This window comes from Martes martes (genome assembly GCF_963455335.1).
Source record: "Martes martes genome assembly, chromosome: 4".
Taxonomy (NCBI): Eukaryota; Metazoa; Chordata; class Mammalia; order Carnivora; family Mustelidae; genus Martes; species Martes martes.
The window spans coordinates 126,652,260-126,671,117 of NC_137891.1; the positions used below are offsets into that span (position 1 = coordinate 126,652,260).

The following is an 18,858-nucleotide window of genomic DNA, read 5'->3' on the forward strand; positions in this document are numbered from 1 at the left end:
GACCCAAAGAGCATGCTAGGTTGCAGGAATATTCTCCGAAGTTTCTTCCTGGTGCACAGGTCTTGGCCAATTCTAAATGGAAACCTCAAACAGAACTGGAAGAAGGATAGCCCAATTACAGATGCTGATGACCAGGGTTGTCAGGAACAAATTCCTAGAACTAATCAGAATCAATCTGCTTTCTAAGCTGCAAATTTAACCATGTTCTTCCATTCCTTGACTCCCTTCTGGCTTAACTTCATACTTCCTGTATCAGCAAAACTAAAGCTGCTATCAAAATACTAGTAGCCAAATAGAAGAAGAAAATGTACTTCTCACATTTTTTTTTCAATGTCAGAATTCTGGAGCCCAACCAAGAGGTATGGGGGTATGACAGAGAAGGGAAAAAAAATTCTACCCATTTTGTTTGAATGTTATGATGATGCTGTATTCTAATCATAAGAATGGCACTAAAAGTTCCTTAGACTGTATCAATAATAGTAAATGCACAATGAAGTCCAGAATATTCAAAAACTCTATTGCTCTTACTGTAATAATTAATTGCTTATCTTAAGAAAATAAGAAAATAGAATTCTATAAATAATAATCTTGATTCAATATCTTTGTATTGAACTTTATCACTTAAAGAAAAAGAACATAGATTATTTTCAAATGCCCAAGAAGCATTTAAAGACTCTTATAGTAAGAAGTTAACTAATTTGAAAACATTAAGATTTACAAGTTGGTATAAGAAATTTTTAAACTATTAATCTAGACAGTTCTTGGGGTGCCTGGTTGGCTCGGTAGGTTAAACCAGACAGCCCTCTAAGAATCCTAATTTAAAAAGAAAAAATGCAAATATTATAAAAATATTGATAAAATAAACAGATATAAATGTATACTTAATTTTATATGCATGGTAAATATAAATTAATAAGTAATAATATCTTCAATTATAAATTCTCAGTACAAAAATGTGCTACTAAATTCATACTCTCAGTGAAATTGGTTAAATTATACTAAAATATCAATGTTGGCTCAAGACAAACTAGAAAACTCAAACCGAAAATCAGAAAATAAAACCCTGAGGCACATGTACCCCAATGTTTATAGCAGCACTATCCACAATAGCCAAAACATGGAAAGAGCCCAAATACCCCTCAACTGATGAACGGATAAAGAAGATGTGGTGTGCATATATATAATGGAACATATGGTGGAATATTATCCAACAATCAAAAAGAATGAAATCTTGCCATTTGCAATGACATGGGTGGAACTAGAGTATATCACACTAAGCAAAATATGTCAGAGAAAGAGAGACACCATATGATTTCACTCATTTGTGGAATTTAAGAACAAAACAGACAAACATAGGGGAAAGGAAGGAAAAATCAAGTAAGATAAAGACAGGGAGAGAGGCAAACCATAAGAGACTCTTAAATATAAGGAACAAACTGGGGGTTGCTGGAGGGGAAGTGTATGGGGGATGGGGTAATTGGATGATGGGTATTAAGGAGGCCATTTGATGGAATGAGCACTGGGTGTTAAATGCAACTGATGAATCACTGAATTCTACTCCTGAAACTAATACTGCACTATATGTGAACTAACTTGAATACAAATAAAATCTTAAAAGAAAGAAAAAAAACCTCTGAAACTCTACCAAAAAACACTGAAATGATGCCAAATCATCACAAACAGCTCACATCCACATTATTTAAATTATTGAAGTACATAGAGAATTTCCCTGTTGTTTTTTTAAACTAGCACAATTCTAATATTAAAAGCAGAATACAATAAAAGAAGGAAATTATAGACCCATATAACTTTTTTAGACATAAAAATATGCACAAAAGACTTCCCTGCAAAATACACAAATGCTCAACATCATTAGTCAGAAAGGAAATGCAAATCAAAACTATAATGAACTACCACTGGATATCCACTGAAACAGCCATAATACAAAAAATGTTCCAGAAGAAAATAACAAGTGTTGGCAAAAATATAGAGATATTGGAACTCTCATACATTGCTGATCGGAAGGTATAATGGTGCAGCCATCATGGAAAACAGATTAGTGTTACCACAAAAAGCTAAACATAATATTACTATGTGACCCAGCAAACTTCACTCCTAGTTATATACCCACAAGAATTGAAAACAGTGTTCAAACAAAATCTTGTATACAAATGTTCATAGCAGCACTTTTCACAATAGCCAAAGGTGGAAACAACCCAAATGTCCAACAACTAATGAGTATATAAACAAAATGAGCTGTATCCATAGAAATGAATATTATTCAACTACAAAAAAAAAGAATGATGTACGGATACATACCACTACATACATGAACCTTGAAAACATTATGCTAAGAGTAAGAAGCCAAACACAAAAGGCCACATATTTTAAGATTCTATTTATATGAAATATCCAACATAAGCAAATCCATAAAGACAAGAGACTAGTGGTTGCCAGGGGCCTCAGGGAGTGGGAAGCAGGGAATGGGGGATGATTGCTTAATGGGTGTGGGGTTTCCTTTTAGGATGATGAAAATGTTCTAGACAAGATAGTGGTGATGGTTACACAACATTTTGAATGTAAAAAGCGTCATGGAATTGTACCCTTTAAAATGGTTAAATCACGAATTTTATATTGTGTGAATTTTGTCACAATAAAAATAAATTATTACTCAAAAAATGATTTCACTTATGGAAAAGCATGGTCATGAAAGGGAACACTCTACATTGTAACTGATAGACTGAATGCACATCTAAATAAAATGTGAAGATGGTAGTTGTATATAAAGTTAAAGACAGATCAGTAGGGTGAAATAAAAGGTCCAGAAAGAGAGGTGCCTGGGTGGCTCAGGGGGTTAAAGCCTCTGCCTTTGGCTCAGGTCATGATCCCAGAGTCCTGGGATCAAGCCCCGCATGGGGCTCTCTGCCAGCGGGGAACCTGCTTCCTCGCCTCTCTGCCTACTTGTGATCTCTGTCTGTCAAATAAATAAATAAAATCTTTAAAAAAAAAAAAAAGTCCAGAAAGAGCCAAACACAGTTAACAATTTCATACATACAAAGGGTAGAATTTTAAAGAGTTACAGAAAGATCATTCAATAAACTATTTTGGGCCAACAAGCTAACCATTCAAAAGAAAATTCATATTATTAACTTGCAAACAAAATAAACTATAAATGTATTAAAAACATAAATACAAAAAATGAAAAAGCGAAAGTGCTAGGAAAAAAGAGAGGAATACCAGTATCATCTCAGCCTGAGAAAAGCATTTCTGAACATGAAAGCAGTAACCACAAAAAAACTTATTGATTCATTCGCTACTTTTATAAATTAAAATACTAAATTAAAAGGCTAACGATGAACATGGAAAAACAATTGCTTTTATAACAACTGATTTTATAGCTGTTTTTATATATTAGCATTATCTGTTCTTTGTTATCCAGAGTTCTTGATAATCATTTACAGAAACCTACGTATTCACAAAAAAGGAAGATAATGCCCAATTATATAAGGAAAAGAAAGTTTATTCTATTAATCAAAGAAATTAAACCAATATATTTTCCCTAGCAGATGAGTAAAAGTATGCACTCAGAATGCTAATAGTGGTAATCTCCAGAGAGTGGGATTTGGAAGATATTTTTCCTAATTTGAATGTGTAGTTTACTGTATCTTTTTTTTACAATACAATTTTCTACTTAGAGAAAACATTGCATTTTTTAAAGTAGCTCGAGAGGACAGGATACACAAAATTTAATGTTCCTCAATAAGGAAAAGATACCTATGGAAATAAAGAGAGACCTTCCTTTCCAGTGGAGTTCCTAGGACACGGGCGTGTCTCTCTCCTCACGTGTTACTCCTACACCTGGTTTCCTGCTTTCCACTTCCGTCCTTGCCCGTCCCTGCCCCTCCCTGCTCTCCACTCCTGGATCTGTCTCCCAGTCCTTCCTGGGCATTCCTGTGGGCTTTACTTTCCTTGTTTTCCTCCACTATTTACTAAAGAGATTCATACAGCAGTTAACACTTTGCCCTGCTCCCAGACAAGGCCAAAATATGCAAACAGTTCTATGTATTCCACATTGAAAGTGGAAAGAGAGGGGCGCCGGGATGGCTCAGTTGGTTAAGCTTCCACTCTTAATTTCGGCTCAAGTTATGATCTCAGGGTTGTGAGAAGGAGCTCACTTAAAAGTCTTTCTCTTCCTCTCCCTCTGCCCTCCTCTTGCTCTCTCCTTCTCAAAAGTTTTTTAAAAAATTAAAATTTAAAAAATAAAAGTGGAAAGAGAAGGAAAAGTATGAATTAGAGGTTGGAGAGGAGTGCAAAGACCATGGATAAAATGAAGAAGCTAAAAAAAGATGATTGCTAGAAGGTGCCCCAGGAATATTTTCCCAGGTCAAGACTCTGTCTCTGCTTTACTATCCACCTAGAGAGACCGCGAATGTTCTACCCAGCAGAAGTCTGCCAAATGAGTAAATCAATGAGTAAATTAGCAAGTACATCTAAGCATAAGTGATTTTATTTTCTTCATTTCTATTATCAATGTTCATGGTAATCTGTTTTTCTCTATTTTCAGTCCTTTCCAACACTTTCTTAAATAAATTCTTGGAAAGACTTGGTGGTTCTTATAACGCTTCATTTCACCCACATTTATTTCTCTTCTATATCCTGAGTCACTTTTCTTACCAATAGACAGTACAAAATACTGATTTGAATTATTAAATTATCTTATCCTATGATTTAATTTTTCTGCTACTCATGTGTCATTATTTGAAAATTCTCCTAGCTTTTAATATTAATTTATCATGACCTGCTGTGTCCTGATATGGTAAAAGTCTGTCCTAAATACTAAGTTTCTTTTTTTTTTGTATCATTTTTTTTATTTCTTTTCAGTATAACAGTATTCATTGTTTTTGAATACTAAGTTTCTTATTTGTACATTTTTGTATCTCTAGGAATTATATACATTATTAACTCTTTACTCCTTGGTTTTTATATTACTTCACTTAGGATCCCATTTATTTCCTGTAATTTTTCCTCCTAAATAATGTACTATAGAAATTTTCCACTTTTATGTTATCAAAAGTCATCTCATCCACATATATTCACAAAAGAATACCTGTTATTCTCTTATAACATAAATGTAATCAAATATCTTCGTATTTCAATTTCCTACACATGCCTTCCCTTGCCTTCTATGAGTATCGTTTCTTACAGCATAGGTATTGTGAACACTTAAATCAGTGACTGTTACTGTAGTATCTAAAACACTGCCTTGCCCAATAGTAGGATGCTCAATAAATATTTGTCAAACCTATAGACAAGTAATAATTGTGGGCCACCAAATCAGAAGAGACTGCCATCTACTAGAGCATCCATTACTCCTTTAATAACTAATTAAAAAGTGCCTTCAATTGTCTCATTGACAAATGTATTTGTCTGGCAGCAGTAATATTTAATAGTAACAGCGACAAAGATGATAATGTATAATCACTGACGCATACGATACTACGTCAGGCACTATTTTAACTTACATATATGAATTTATTTAGTCCTCCCAACAGCCCAATGAAACATTACAATACCTATCTCACATACGAAGAGACAGGCACAGAGTGGTTATGGTCACAGAGCCAGGAGGTGGAATAAACAGGATTTTTCTTAGCTCTCAGACAGGGTATGCCTTTCACTCCCACTAAGTTACAAGCTCTTTGAGGGAAGAGCTTTATCTCACTTCCTGGAACTACTCACAACCTGAGCATAGCGCAGTGTATGTAACAGTCTCAATAATTGGGAGCTAATTTTAACCTGATCCCAGTAATTTATAGATTAATACCTTATGAATGATTATCATTATAAAATATTGGAGTATTTGAATTCAAATAATGCAGATCAGCAGACAACATCTTCATTACTGGCGAGACAGTGAAATAAGGAAGGGTAACCCAAAACTTCAGGTGGAAATGTCCAAGAAAAGTTTTCTGAAGCTTCAAGCTCCCTCCACTCCTTTTCACGGCAACCAAACCTTCTTAATAGAGGAGGACACAGTAAACACCTGACTAAACACAGATGACTGATTTTCTAATTGAGATGGTGGGTAGTGGTAAAAGCAACAGACTTTTTGAGGATTTTGGATTTTAGATTTACTACCGGCCACCCACTGTATTATGAAATGTAGGGAGGTCAAATCATTTTTTCTGATGGTACTTTTAAGTAAGTCGTAGTATTATAATCAGTTCACAGATGTAAAAAATTGGCTTAGAGTAACTCCCTGTCACAGCCAAGAGATGGTTGGGATGGGACCCTATCTCCCTGCCTGTACTTGAATAATTATAGCATCTTAAAGAGAGACTAGATTTGGAACTGTGCACAAAATCTAAAATAAATCCTTTTATGTTATTCAATTGACTCTGTCTCCTCATCATCACACTACAGCCACTCCATGTTGAAAAAACAGCCTCCCTGTCTGTATGAAACCACAATTGTACCCACTCTTCTGTGGCATTACCATCCTCACACTCAGGAGAGGATGGACAGAAAGACAGGTTTACACAAGCTTTGAAAAGTAATACTTGCAAATGTGAAAAGATCGTTTTCTCCTATTGGGTGAAGTCTTCTCTAAATATAGAAAAATGGCATTGATGTACCAGGTAAAATTTGGTGTGGCTAGAAATGCTTCCAAAGCAAATATAATGGAAGTTATTTTATATACCTCCTGTAAGGATAAGGCTAAACAAAGTTGGAGCGCCTGGGTGGCTCAGTCAGTTAAGTATTTGCCTTCGGCTCGCGTCATAATCCTGGGGTCCTGGATCAAACCCCGCATTGGGCTCCCTGCTCAGTGAGAAGCCTGCTTCTCCCTCTCCCTGTGCTGCTCCCCCTGCTTGTGTGCGCTCGCTCTCGCGCTCTCTCTCTCTCTCTGTCAAATAAATAAGTAAGAAAAACTAAACAAAGTTAAAACTGGCAACCTTGAGAGATTCTGGGCACATTAACATCTTGAATTGTTCTTTAAATGTTTTGGAGCTTAATAAAAACCTCAAGACACATTAAGCCAGAAGATTTTTATATCCAAGAGGGTATAAATCTAATCCACATGTTTCTGATTCATTTACTTTTGAATCATTCAAGCAATGTTTTTAAGTGCCCTCCCAATGTCTATGGTATCTTTGGGCATTTTTATAACTCTTTTGCCTTAAAAACAGGAAATCTTGTTTTGCCAAGAGTAAATTAACTTAAAATACCAAAAGTATTCCACACCACTATACACATCTAAAGCAACAGAATTTTACGAAAATTCTCAACTTAGCAATGTCTCTTTTAATTGACTGACGTTTGCTGGACCAATCTTACACCATACACTTTCATGGAGTGAGATAATAAACGCAAAGGAATTCAACTCCAAAGGTCTGTATGTAGCTCAATATGTTCATCAAATCACACCTATCTGTAATATAGTTTATATTTTGATAATGTATAAATGACTGGACTTCTGATAGACTGTGCTAAGCTGGACCCTGTAGGAAAGAGACTTTGTATCTCCACGTCTACCCATCACTGCACACAGAGTGACCAAAAGGGGGGGAGCCATGGTCAAGGCAGCTTCCTTTAGGAGGGTAAATTCCCCAAGAGCAAGGCTCTCATCATTTGCCATAAGCCCTCTAAGACCTGCTCATTTTGATGCCAATACCTGTAGTAATTCAGTCAAACTTCAATCGGCTACCCAACTTTTTTAATTATCGCTGACAAACATCTTAGTGACTAACTACACTGTCTAGAAACACTAGCATTAGGAGCAAATAATCTTTAAAAAATCAAATTCAAATTTTATCTATGCAAGGGAACACATTTCTTGGATAAACTCATGTACATAAGAAATCTATTTACTTTTCATAGGCTTTACTCTTCTTTTCCCAAATCAAAATTATCCTCTGTCCCTGAAGTGAAAGTGAACAAATGTATGTCCTTCTAGTAAAAGATTGCTGAAGTTTAATAGTGTCTAGAGGTGCTGACTTAGGGAACAGATTAAAAATTACCATTTGGTTTCAGTATTTGCCTAATTAACTCTTACCTACAAAACCGAGAATCCACATTCTGGTCAATCATTTGCAATCTCTGGACATTCATACTACTTAAGTTACAGTCAACCAGTCAACAACTATTTATTGCTCTGCTAAACTGATGAAATAAGCATAGCAATAATAATAAGTTCCTTTCAGGGTTACGTATTCTAGAGCGGAACATTAAAAAGAATAATTACTTGTATAAAAACAAAAATAATATCAAGAAAATGTTACTTGAAGGGCTGATAAATGGGCTTTTTTCCCCTCACCCTAGAAACATCAAAAGAATGTCTTCAAGATTTACTTATTAAGGAACAGTGACTCACCTAGGATACACAGAAGACAATTGTATAATTGCCATTTGTCTCTTAAAGATTATTGTATTAATTTGTTGCTAAATGAAATTGTAAACTAGTCAGTGACCCTTGTAGTTTCCTGTATTTTTCAGTTGGGATTATAATTGAATGAATTTATATGAGTCCCCAGGTTTAAAACTATAAAATCCAGATATTGTAAAAGTTTAAATTTTATTGAGCTATAGTTTAAATTAATATCACATTTGTACTACATTTCTAAATCTTAATTCCTGAAAACATACATTTCCCCCTTTGGAAAAATAACACATTATATTTTAAAAATTAAAAAAAAAACACCACAGGGGATTTTTAGGGCAATGAAATTATTCTGTATGATACTCCAATGATGGACACATGTCCATAATCATTTATCCAAGCTCACACAATGTACAACATTATGGAAAAACACTACAGACTTCAGTCAGTAAGAATGGGGCATGAATTGTGATAAACGTACAACACCAAAGCAGGGCTTACTAATAAGGAAGGGTAACAAAGAGGTCAGGGGGAACATGAGAGAATGTAAATGTAAATGTAAAATCTGTCCTTGTCACTCATTTCCCTGAAAACCTAAAACTACTCAAGAAAAAATAAAGTCTACTAAATAGAGGAAGAGAAAACTCAAACAACATGATCATCTCACCTGTGTATTGGTTGAACTAGATCATTGAAATTAATAAAGAATTCCCTTTGTCATCAGCTACAGATTTAAGTAGTTTTAGAAATTATGCCACTATTGCCAAGTTTCAATACAATGAATCTTAACAAGCACAGCCACTGTCATCTGCATTCTTCATCTGCTCCATTTAGTGTGTGCACCTGTAACTTTGTTCCAGTTTGAGGCTTGAAACTGACAGTGAAAACAGGTCAAAAATTGGGCACAGATGTTCAACCAGATTATAAATCCAACAATTTATATTCATCAATCAAAGAAAGAAAGCACATGATGTAAAGTAGGGCATTGGGGGAAGCTATCAATATTATAGGACAACTATGGGAATCCAGAAGCTTGATTTCAGAGATATTTTTAAAACTTCTTAGTTTTTAAAAATACAAGGTGGAGAGTGATGGCTCAGTCATTAACACCCATGCAATTTTTCCTAAGCATATAAGGAAAAAATGGAGAAATATTTCAAATGAGATGCTAGCACTGGGTGTTATTTGGCATTCCCAAACCTGAGTTGTTTTTAACTAGGGTTCCATTTAGAGCTGACTGGCGGCCTTACCCTAATGCCAAAGGCACGTGTGTCCAGACCACAGAAGTCATAAATCTTTTAGTCAGAATTTGCTATAAAGACCTAAGTCTCCACAAGAGAAACCAAGAATGCAAAGAATGCTTCAAATAAAATATCAATCCATCAGGAAGTGTAGGTGGCATATCCATTATGCATCTAACAGAGAAATAATTCTTACGCTAAGAGGCATTTTAGAAATATTGATCCACTGGTGTCATAGGTGTGTTGATAATTCATAAACAGAACAAAGACCTGGAAAATGTTGCACAAAAATAAAATTATGCTCCCAGTAGAAATATGTTCAAAATAGGAACAAAGTTGTAATATCTATTTCAACAGTGAAGGAAACGAAAAATTCAGGAAGAGAAATTAGAGAAAAACAAATTCAAAATATCCATGATGAGCATGAAATCTTGCTACCTTCCACAGTCTCACAGCAGTCAACCTACCTGTCACTCTTCTCTCTCAGTCAAAAGCCAAGAACTAAGCAGAATTTTAAAGGTGACAGAACGAACAGAAACCAAAGCACCAGTGATCACCTCGGTTGCCCAGACCACCTGTCTCTCCTTGTGCTCCCTATCCCATTGTTTTCAGGTTCTCTCCAGAGCTACGACCTTCATTTAAAATGTTTCTTTAACTATTCTCAGGTACCTCTTTTCTCACCTTCCTCATATTCTCTTTCCAACCCTCAATTAATTTCAGTGCTACTCACACTCACTTTTTATTTTGGAAAAGCTACTCTATTTCAAAGTTTAAGGGAAAAAAAGAAGTCTCCTCTGAAGGGAATTCCCTTTGTCAAGTGGCATAAATTAAACTTCAAGAATGAACGCTGAAGTGATTCCAAGTATTGACAGAACTGTTCTCTGCTTCAGGTTCAAATAACTGGACTATGAGCACAGATCAAATTCTGGCTTGGTTTCCCCTCAGACCTCCTAAAGTGATAACAGGCAGGTCTCAAAAGGTTGACTTACCACTGACAGACCCAACCTAGCCTCCCTGGGCTTGGGCTCCCAGGACCAATTCAAGATAATTCAAGAAAGCTAAACTGAGACTGTGAGGACACAATATGAATAAAGAAATCTTCAAAAAGTAGAAATCCTTTTGTAAAATAAAATCAGCTGTCAGGGATCTGTTTGCAACAGCAGGTCTCACAAACTTTCTTGTGCATCAGGATCATCAAGATTGTTTATTAAAACTCCACTGGTAACAATGTTTAGACATGGTGCTGCTAGGGGTCTAGGAAAACTGCATCAGTAACAAGCACCTTTATAGGACCAGGCAAGGGATGATCACAACATTTGCATTCCATCTACCTTCATCTCCCCTACCTGTGGCTCCCCTGTATTACTATCTCTAGCCCATTTGTTCACCAGTACCAAAAAGAGGAATGAAAATCATCTTTACTGCCATCACTAGCTCTGTATGGAGGATTTTTTTTCTAATTCATGGCATGTTGTTACTCTTTCCATCATAAAGCAAAATGATGAAGGGAGTTATGGCCATACTTAAAAATTAAGTATTTTTTTTCTTCTACCTAGAAGATACTATAAATGACTGAAGTTTGTTGTTAATTCCTTAACCTTAGTTTTCATTTCCAAATAAAAATCAAACATAGCTACTGGCTACATTTAAAAAATTTTTTTTCTTGGGACACCTGGGTGGCTCAGTGGGTTGGGTCTCTGCCTTTGGCTTGGGTCATGATCTCGGGGTCCTGGGATTGAGCCCTGCATCAGGCTCTCTGCTCAGCGGGGAACCTGCTCCCCCCACCCTCTGCCTGCCTCTCTGCCTACTTGTGATCTCTGTCTGTCAAATAAATAAATAAAATCTAAAAATAAAAGTTTAAAAAAAATTTTTTTCTTAAAGGAATGGAATGATAAGGGAAGAATCCCTGGATTTCCTACCAATCACACCTCTCCCTGAACTATGGGCATTGTTCTTGGATTGGTGAACTAGTGATTTCTTCACCTAACCCATCCACAGAGTTCACCTCAACTATCCAACTGTCTCAACTCATCACCTCCCTTTGTAAGCCAAGGCCTAGTCCTGTATATTTAGAAAAACCCAGGAGCTAATATGCCTTTTAGATAAATTAAAAGTCTGTGTCACTTTCTACTAAGACTTCAGTTGAGTCCATTACAATACTGTATTATAGTTGGTCAATTTTTTTCACACTTTGACACTAATCCTATTAAGTATATTAAAACTATGTTGCTCTGTTAAAATTACTTTATCCTCTTCTGCAAGCAGGTTACACTATAGTTAGAATTGTTTAGCAAGACATTTCTTTCAACTCAGGACTTGTAGGAAAATAACCATGTATACCATAAATAGCTTAATCCTGAGCCAGAGCTGGGTGTTAAAGTAAGTTTTGAGTAGGAGTAAACTCCAGCATTTAAAAGATTGAACAGTGCTGCCTCAAGACCACAACTTCGAAAAAAACAACAAACCTCATATTCAACAGGGAAAAAACAGAAGAAAGCAGAAATTGTCAAAATGTTAGGCTCTTACCAGAAATGGACTCCAGCAAATGCAGGAGACACACATAATAGCCAGGAGCTGGATGACCATTTCAAAATGATGAGACCTGCCTTGTCTGTGCTGCTGACTTTTAAATTTAACTCTTAAAAGTGTAATTCCTGTGACGGCATTGCACAAGAATGAAACGCCAAGGGCTAAGAGCCCCAGAAAAGAAAAGAGTAGAAGGTAAAACCTATCTTCCCAGTCTTTGATGTGCTCTGTTTTGTAGAAACACCAGGTCCTCGATGCTTGAATTTTATAGTTTCGATGCCCAAGGATGGGTAGCAAAGCTATGAAAATAGCAAACAAGCACACTCCACTCAACATCATTTTCATGTGTTTGGATGTGATTTTCGTAGAATGAAATATTGGCTTGGTGACTCCAATACATCGCTCAATGGCCATCACACTGCCTAGAAAAAGCGGACATAGACCAGAGAATACCATGCAGATACCAAAAATACTGCAAAGGATGTTCGACTGGTCAAAGCGGATCCAGTCTTTATCAGAAGCATACACAAAGACTGCTATAGCTCCATTGATGAGGTGGCCAAAGAAGTCTGTGATTACCAGGGCACTGGCCAAAAGTAGAAATGATGCCTTGGACTTCTGTCTAAATCTCTGATAGGCCTTCATGAGAATAGCAATGGCAAGGCTGTTTGATAAAATTCCCACTGTCATGAAGATGATTGAAAAAAATACCGAAAACCTGTTTTCCGTCTGGCAAGTTGTATTCGAAAGGAGCCCAGCTGCAGGAGACACTGGCTGTTTGGAATTGTTCATAGACATTGTTGTGGAGATTAAAAAAAAAAAAAAAATGCTGGCCACTCAAGTCATCTCTCTCTCAGCACAGTGCAGGCTTGCAGTCCCGACATCTGTAGCATAAAGACAGAGGAAGTGTGAGCACGGCATAAACTGCTCATCTGGCTTTTAAGACCGACGCGCCCCAGCACCCCGTGGTGGGACTCAGATGTATCTGGCCTATCATAAGCAAGGTTGCATCATACCACAGCAGCACACATCTGCCTGCCCTTCCACATTTCACTTCCACGGTAAAGTAGCTGCCAAAATTGAGACCCCCTTCGGTTCACTCTGTGGCCCCTCTGCAAATGGGTACCCCCAAAATCTCCCCCTGACGCCTCACAGGCACCTTAAAACTTGTAAAGTTGAAAAAATCCCTACCAAGATTCTATTTAAACCCCATTAAGTTTTTTAAAAGCATACTCGTCTATTTAAATAACGAAGTGACATTTAGAGTTTCTGCTTTTTTCTTGGATGGGCTTTGTCCCCAAACTGCAGATTATTCTTTAAGTGAGCCACCTGTTTGCCAGGAAGATGAGACAATCTTCTTCAAACCTTGGCAGAGGACAGAGTGGATCAGCAAACTCACTGATGTTAAATGTGGCTTCTCTCAATACGTTCTAAAACCGTTCGATTTAGATCAAATTTCAGCAAACCACACGGCTGTGGGACCCATGGAAGGTTGAGGGGTGAGTCTCTAAGAAGCGTCTCTGGTCCACCGAGCACCTGTGCAGAAAGCTGGGCTCGCGATAAGACAGGAGGCAGTTCGTCGCGCTCCCCGCGACAACATCTGCCTATATGCTGTTGACCAAGTCACAGCTGCAGGGTAGCAACGTCTCACACGAAGTATTCATTTGTGTTCGTTTATCGTTCTTTCCGTGGTGTGTTGAGGCCTGAGTCACAGACCCTCCATACCCACGACCACAGCCACACGCCTCGAGCTAATTCGATTGAGGTTTCCCCGGAGCAGCTTTCCGGGAGGCTGGGAATTACCGAGCCAGCCTTTCCTGGGCCGGGCCGGAGTGGGGCCGCCCGGGCCGCCCGAGGACAGCTCCTGCTCCGGGTCTTAGAGCTCAGCATTCGCCCTTACTACCCCATGGCCCCTCTAAGCCTCTGCTTGCCACATCCTTCCCAAACCTAACTTGCTGAAACTTTCTGCTATTGCTCAAACGCCCCGGGGCCAGTTTCCCTCCCTCCCTGGGGGGCGCCAAAGGCTTGCGCTGGCCCGGGTGCGGGACTCCCAGAGTCGCCGGCCGGAAACCACCGGACGGGCAGGGATCTCTCCGTGGTCCGATTCCCTCCCCGGGGAGCCTTTCTACACGCTCCCTACGCGCGCAGCTCAGAATCAGTTCGGGCCAGCAGAACTAGCTCCCCCGCTCGGGCATCTGGTCCAAACTTGCCAAGCTCAGACTAAGGTGCCCTCCAGTGCGGCCGGGTGAGGTTCCACCTCGGTGGGGTGGAGCATCTCGAGGCCGACCCGTGGGAAAGCAGCCGCTGGAGGGCTGGTTACCTTGGCATCCCCGGCCGCCGGTAGGGCTCTCCGGGGAGAAGGGCGCCCGGTTCCGAGGGCCATCGTGCTCTGGGCTCCGCTCCGCCGCCAACGCCGGTTCCTCCCGCGCAGCGCAGCGCCGCGCCCCCGCTCCCGCTCCGGCTCCGCTGGGCCCAGCCGCACGTCCTTCCGCGCGCTCTCCCAGCTCGAACCTGCGGGCGCGCTGGGCTCCTCCGGTCGCTCAGCACCCCGCTGCGCTCGCAGCCTGGGCGGGATGGAGAGCGCGGGTGACCTCCGCCCCCCACCCCCCGCCCTCTCCTCTCTCTTCTCCGCCCCCTTTGCCAGGAGCCCAGAGCCGGACCGGGAGAGACCAGGGTTCCGCGCTCTCGGATGCTGCGGCATCTGCATCAGCATCCGAGCGGCAGCCCCACCACTTGGAGAAAAGTTTTGTTTCAAACTCAAGTTCAACGCGCCATCTCTAAAGCTGCAAAATAGGAATCGGCGGAGCTGAGGAGAGACAGACAGCTGTCGGGGCGGCGTGCTGGACTGTCTGTCCCATTGTAGCTGCAGACGGAATCCGCCCCAAATCCAGCTCGAGAAGGAGAAAGAAAGCAGGCAGAAAGAGACAGTGTATTTGAGGAAAGGGCTTAGCGGCCGATATCCCCAGGGAGTTAAAAACAAGCATTTAAGCCACGTGCTGTAAATCAGAGTCACTGCCTGGGGGTTCACTATCAGAGGACGGGACTATGTTTCTAACTTTCTGAGGAATGTGAGAAGGGAGAGGGACGAGAAGTATTCTTGAAGGACACCTGCAAATAAGGTATTAGTAACATTTTAATGATTTTTTAAAAGCCGAATATTGACAGTATTTCTAAGGGGATGTTTACTCAGAGTTGTGAATCTAAATTTTGGGGAGATCATTTTATTATCAAATACCCACTACTTCATTAGGAATTATGATTTGGGTCATTTTAATACCGTAACTGATTTTTGCCAATATTGTTTTAACCCATACCTACTGTGTCTCATTCTTCCAGCTAAACACCTACAGGAATCTATTAGTGACCTTTGTTCTTTTTATTTTAGTAAAGTTTTGCCACCACCTATGTGAAAAAATCAGTACCACATAGAAATAAACCCTCTTTACTCTGTTCTAAAGTCAGAAGGGGCCTCTAAATTCCTGGAAATTGAAAAGGATCATAAAATGCTAAAGTGAGATAAAATAAATTAGCCATTAACTATAGAAAAGAATGATTGCACAGTTTTCCCCTGTGGTAAATATTGAGGGTTTTTTTTAATGATATGATCGTGACCTATAAAATAAACTGTTACTCAGGTATGGACAGGGAATTGAACAATTTGATTAATCAAATACTCTGGTTAGTAAAGGAATATTATATCCGGAGGAGCCAATATCCAAAGAACAACTCTGTAATAAACTACACAGAAAACGTGAATGCCATAAAGCACTATCCTTTCCCTCAACAATTAAGAAGACTTAATCACATTACATTGCAATTACCTGCTTATTTATGTCTCTCTCACTGAAATGAGTTACTGCAGAGGTCTTGATCCTTTCTCCACCCTCACCTACGACTGTGCCTGGTCACTTGTCAAATGTTGTTTGAATTCATCAATGGTACCATCAACATGGCCAGTATTATAGTTTGAGATCTTGAAAACTCTCCATCTCTCACTTGAGCACCTCACTAACATCAGCTTCTCTATCTACTGGGAGAAAGGAAGGAAGGAAGGAAGGAAGGAGAAAGAAAGAAAGAAAGAAAGAAAGAAAGAAAGAAAGAAAGAAAGAAACCTCATTAATGTAATGTTAAATCATAACATGCATTATGTAATATATTCAAAACAATAGTAATTTATGTTTCAAAATACTACATAAATCCCATTTTTTTTCTTTTTTTTTTAGAGAGATAGACATGGAGAGCACAAGCAGGGGGAGGGGCAGAAGGAGAGAAACAAGCAGACTCCCAGTTGAGCAGGGAGTCCAATGCAGGGCTCAGTTCCAGGACCCTGAGATCATGACCTGAGCCGAAGGCAGATGCTTAACTGACTGAGCCACCCAGGTGCCCCGTAAATCCCATTTTAAAAAATTATCTACCTTTCTTGTATTCTTGGAGTTTCTTTTTTGGAATCCACTCCTCAATCGAGAGGCATTCCACTTGAAGATCAATAAAAGATTCTAAAGCTCTCTTCTCCTCAAAATAGAAAGAATATCTTACTATTAGCAGAGCAAGTTACTAATAGATATGAAAGATTAGACAACTAACTCATAAAAGAAAAAAGTTACACACACGTGTGTGTGTGTTTGTGTGCATGGGTCTGGCCTTATGGGACCCAAATCTGATCATTTTGATCAATGATCAATCTGATCATAATCTGTTTATTCAAAGTTCCCAAAGGCAGCCTTTGACTGCTTATATACAGAAGAAGAAGAGCTGGTGATTCCACAGATAAGGGAAACAAACAGATAAAAAAAAAAAAAAAATTACCGGGGCCTGGGGCAAGGCTCATAAACTCTTCTGAAATGTGGTAGTTGCTATTGGTATTTCTCCTGAGAAGTGGACACTTTCATAAAACTATTCATTGATATATTTATTCAACAAATTTTTTTTTGAGGACCTACATCGTGTAAGGCAGCATACAAAGCATACAAAGCATACAAAGCATACAAAGCCCCTAGTCTGGTGTGACTTTTAGGGTAAGGGAAGGTACTATGGGGGCATGTGTGCTGGAAACCTTGCAGTGATTTTAGATGTCCAGGATTCCCTTTGTGTTCAATGGAGGTAAAGCTGACGTCAGCCGGTCTACAAGGAGCAAACACACCATGACAGGTGTGTGCTTGGCAATCATCTTCGCTCAGAATTAGACAAAGTGTCCTCACTTTGCTCAGAAGATGTGCGCACTGTAATTAAAGTCAGAGAAACAGGGACTCAGTGACACTTAGGTTGCAATAAAAACTCCATAAAAGTTAAAGGGAGTTGGAAGTTGAGTTTTATGGTTTTAATAAAACTGTCTAGAAAAGCTTTTCTGGAATTTGCCATTGAGATTAATAGTAGAAACATGCCCTGATTTGGTAGTGATGAAAATAATAACATCTTTTGTCTTTTTATTTTTATTATATAACTATTGGATGCATGAAAAGTAGCAGATGTCACACATTTGAAAATTGTGAATTATTAAAAAAAAATACCCCTGTACCTACTACCTAATATAAGGACAGCATTAGTTTCCTAGGGCCCCTCTAACAAAGTACCACAAACTGGGTGGCTTAAACAACAGAAACATATCCTCTCAGTCTGGAGGCTAGAAGTTCCAAATCAAGGTGTTGGCAGCTTAGTTCCTTCTGAGGACTGTGAGGGAGAATCTGTTCCATGTCCCATGCCTACCTTCTGGGGATTTGCTGGTATTCTTTAATGATTTTTGGATTGTGGATGCATTACTCCAGTCTCTGCCTTCATCATCATATGTCATCCTCCCTGTGTCTCTAATCTCACTGAGGTCTTTTAAGGACACTAATCACATTGAGTTAGGGATCCACCCTACTCCAGTATGACCTGATCGTCATCAATTACATCTGCAACAACCCTATTTCCAAATAAGATCACATTCTGAGATATTGGGGGTTAGGACATCAATATATCTTTTGGGAGGGGGGAGCAATTCATTCCACCAAGAACTATACTAGAACATCAATAAAATTGCTACATCTGTCTGTATGTTTCTGCTTCCATTCCAATCCTCTGTATCCCTCTGTCAGAAATAAGGTAAGTACTATCCTGAATTGTGAGTTTGTCATCATTCTCTTGAGTTCATTGTTTTATCACATAAATATGCAGATGAACAAACATATTATTTAATTTTCTTTATCTTCTGATTTAACTTTCTATAACTTGCTTTTTTCATACAAGATTTATGATTCATGCATATCACTGGATGCAGTTGTCGTTTATTCTTTAATAAACTCCTATAATACCTCAATGTTTGGCTATTCAAATTTTTAATTATTCCATCAATAACCCTTGGGGTTATTTCCAGTGTTTTATTCTTAGGAAATATTCCGCTATGAGTATGGTCTCATGCCCTTCACCTTATGTAGGAGTTTCTCTAGAATATGTACCTTGAAAGAAATTCCTGGGTCATAGGGTTTGAGAATGTTCAACTCAATTTTACAAGATAATGCTGAAATCTTGTATCAATTCACACTCTTTAAATGGTGCATAAGAATTCCTCATCAGCCTCATTCATGATAATGCTTGGAATTGTCTAGCTTTTTAATTATTACCAGCCAGATGGTAGTAAAATGATATTACATTGTGACCTAAATTATGTTTCCCTTTTCATATATGTTTATTCTTCTGTGAAATACCTATTTGTCTCTTTTGTCCGATTTTTTTTAT

At 38.7% G+C, this 18,858-nt stretch overlaps 1 protein-coding gene across 1 annotated transcript in view; it reads right to left on the bottom strand.

Moving 5' to 3' along the window:
- PTGFR (prostaglandin F receptor) overlaps positions 1 to 12,942 on the bottom strand; it is a gene marked incomplete at both ends in the record, with an annotated part of 39,901 nt that extends 26,959 nt beyond the window's left edge. Inside the window, one exon of the mRNA XM_080801102.1 lies at positions 12,145 to 12,942. Coding sequence (XP_080657228.1) covers positions 12,145 to 12,942 — 798 coding nt within the window. The remainder of the gene's footprint in view (positions 1 to 12,144) is intronic.
- Between the last annotated feature and the right edge of the window lie 5,916 nt (positions 12,943 to 18,858).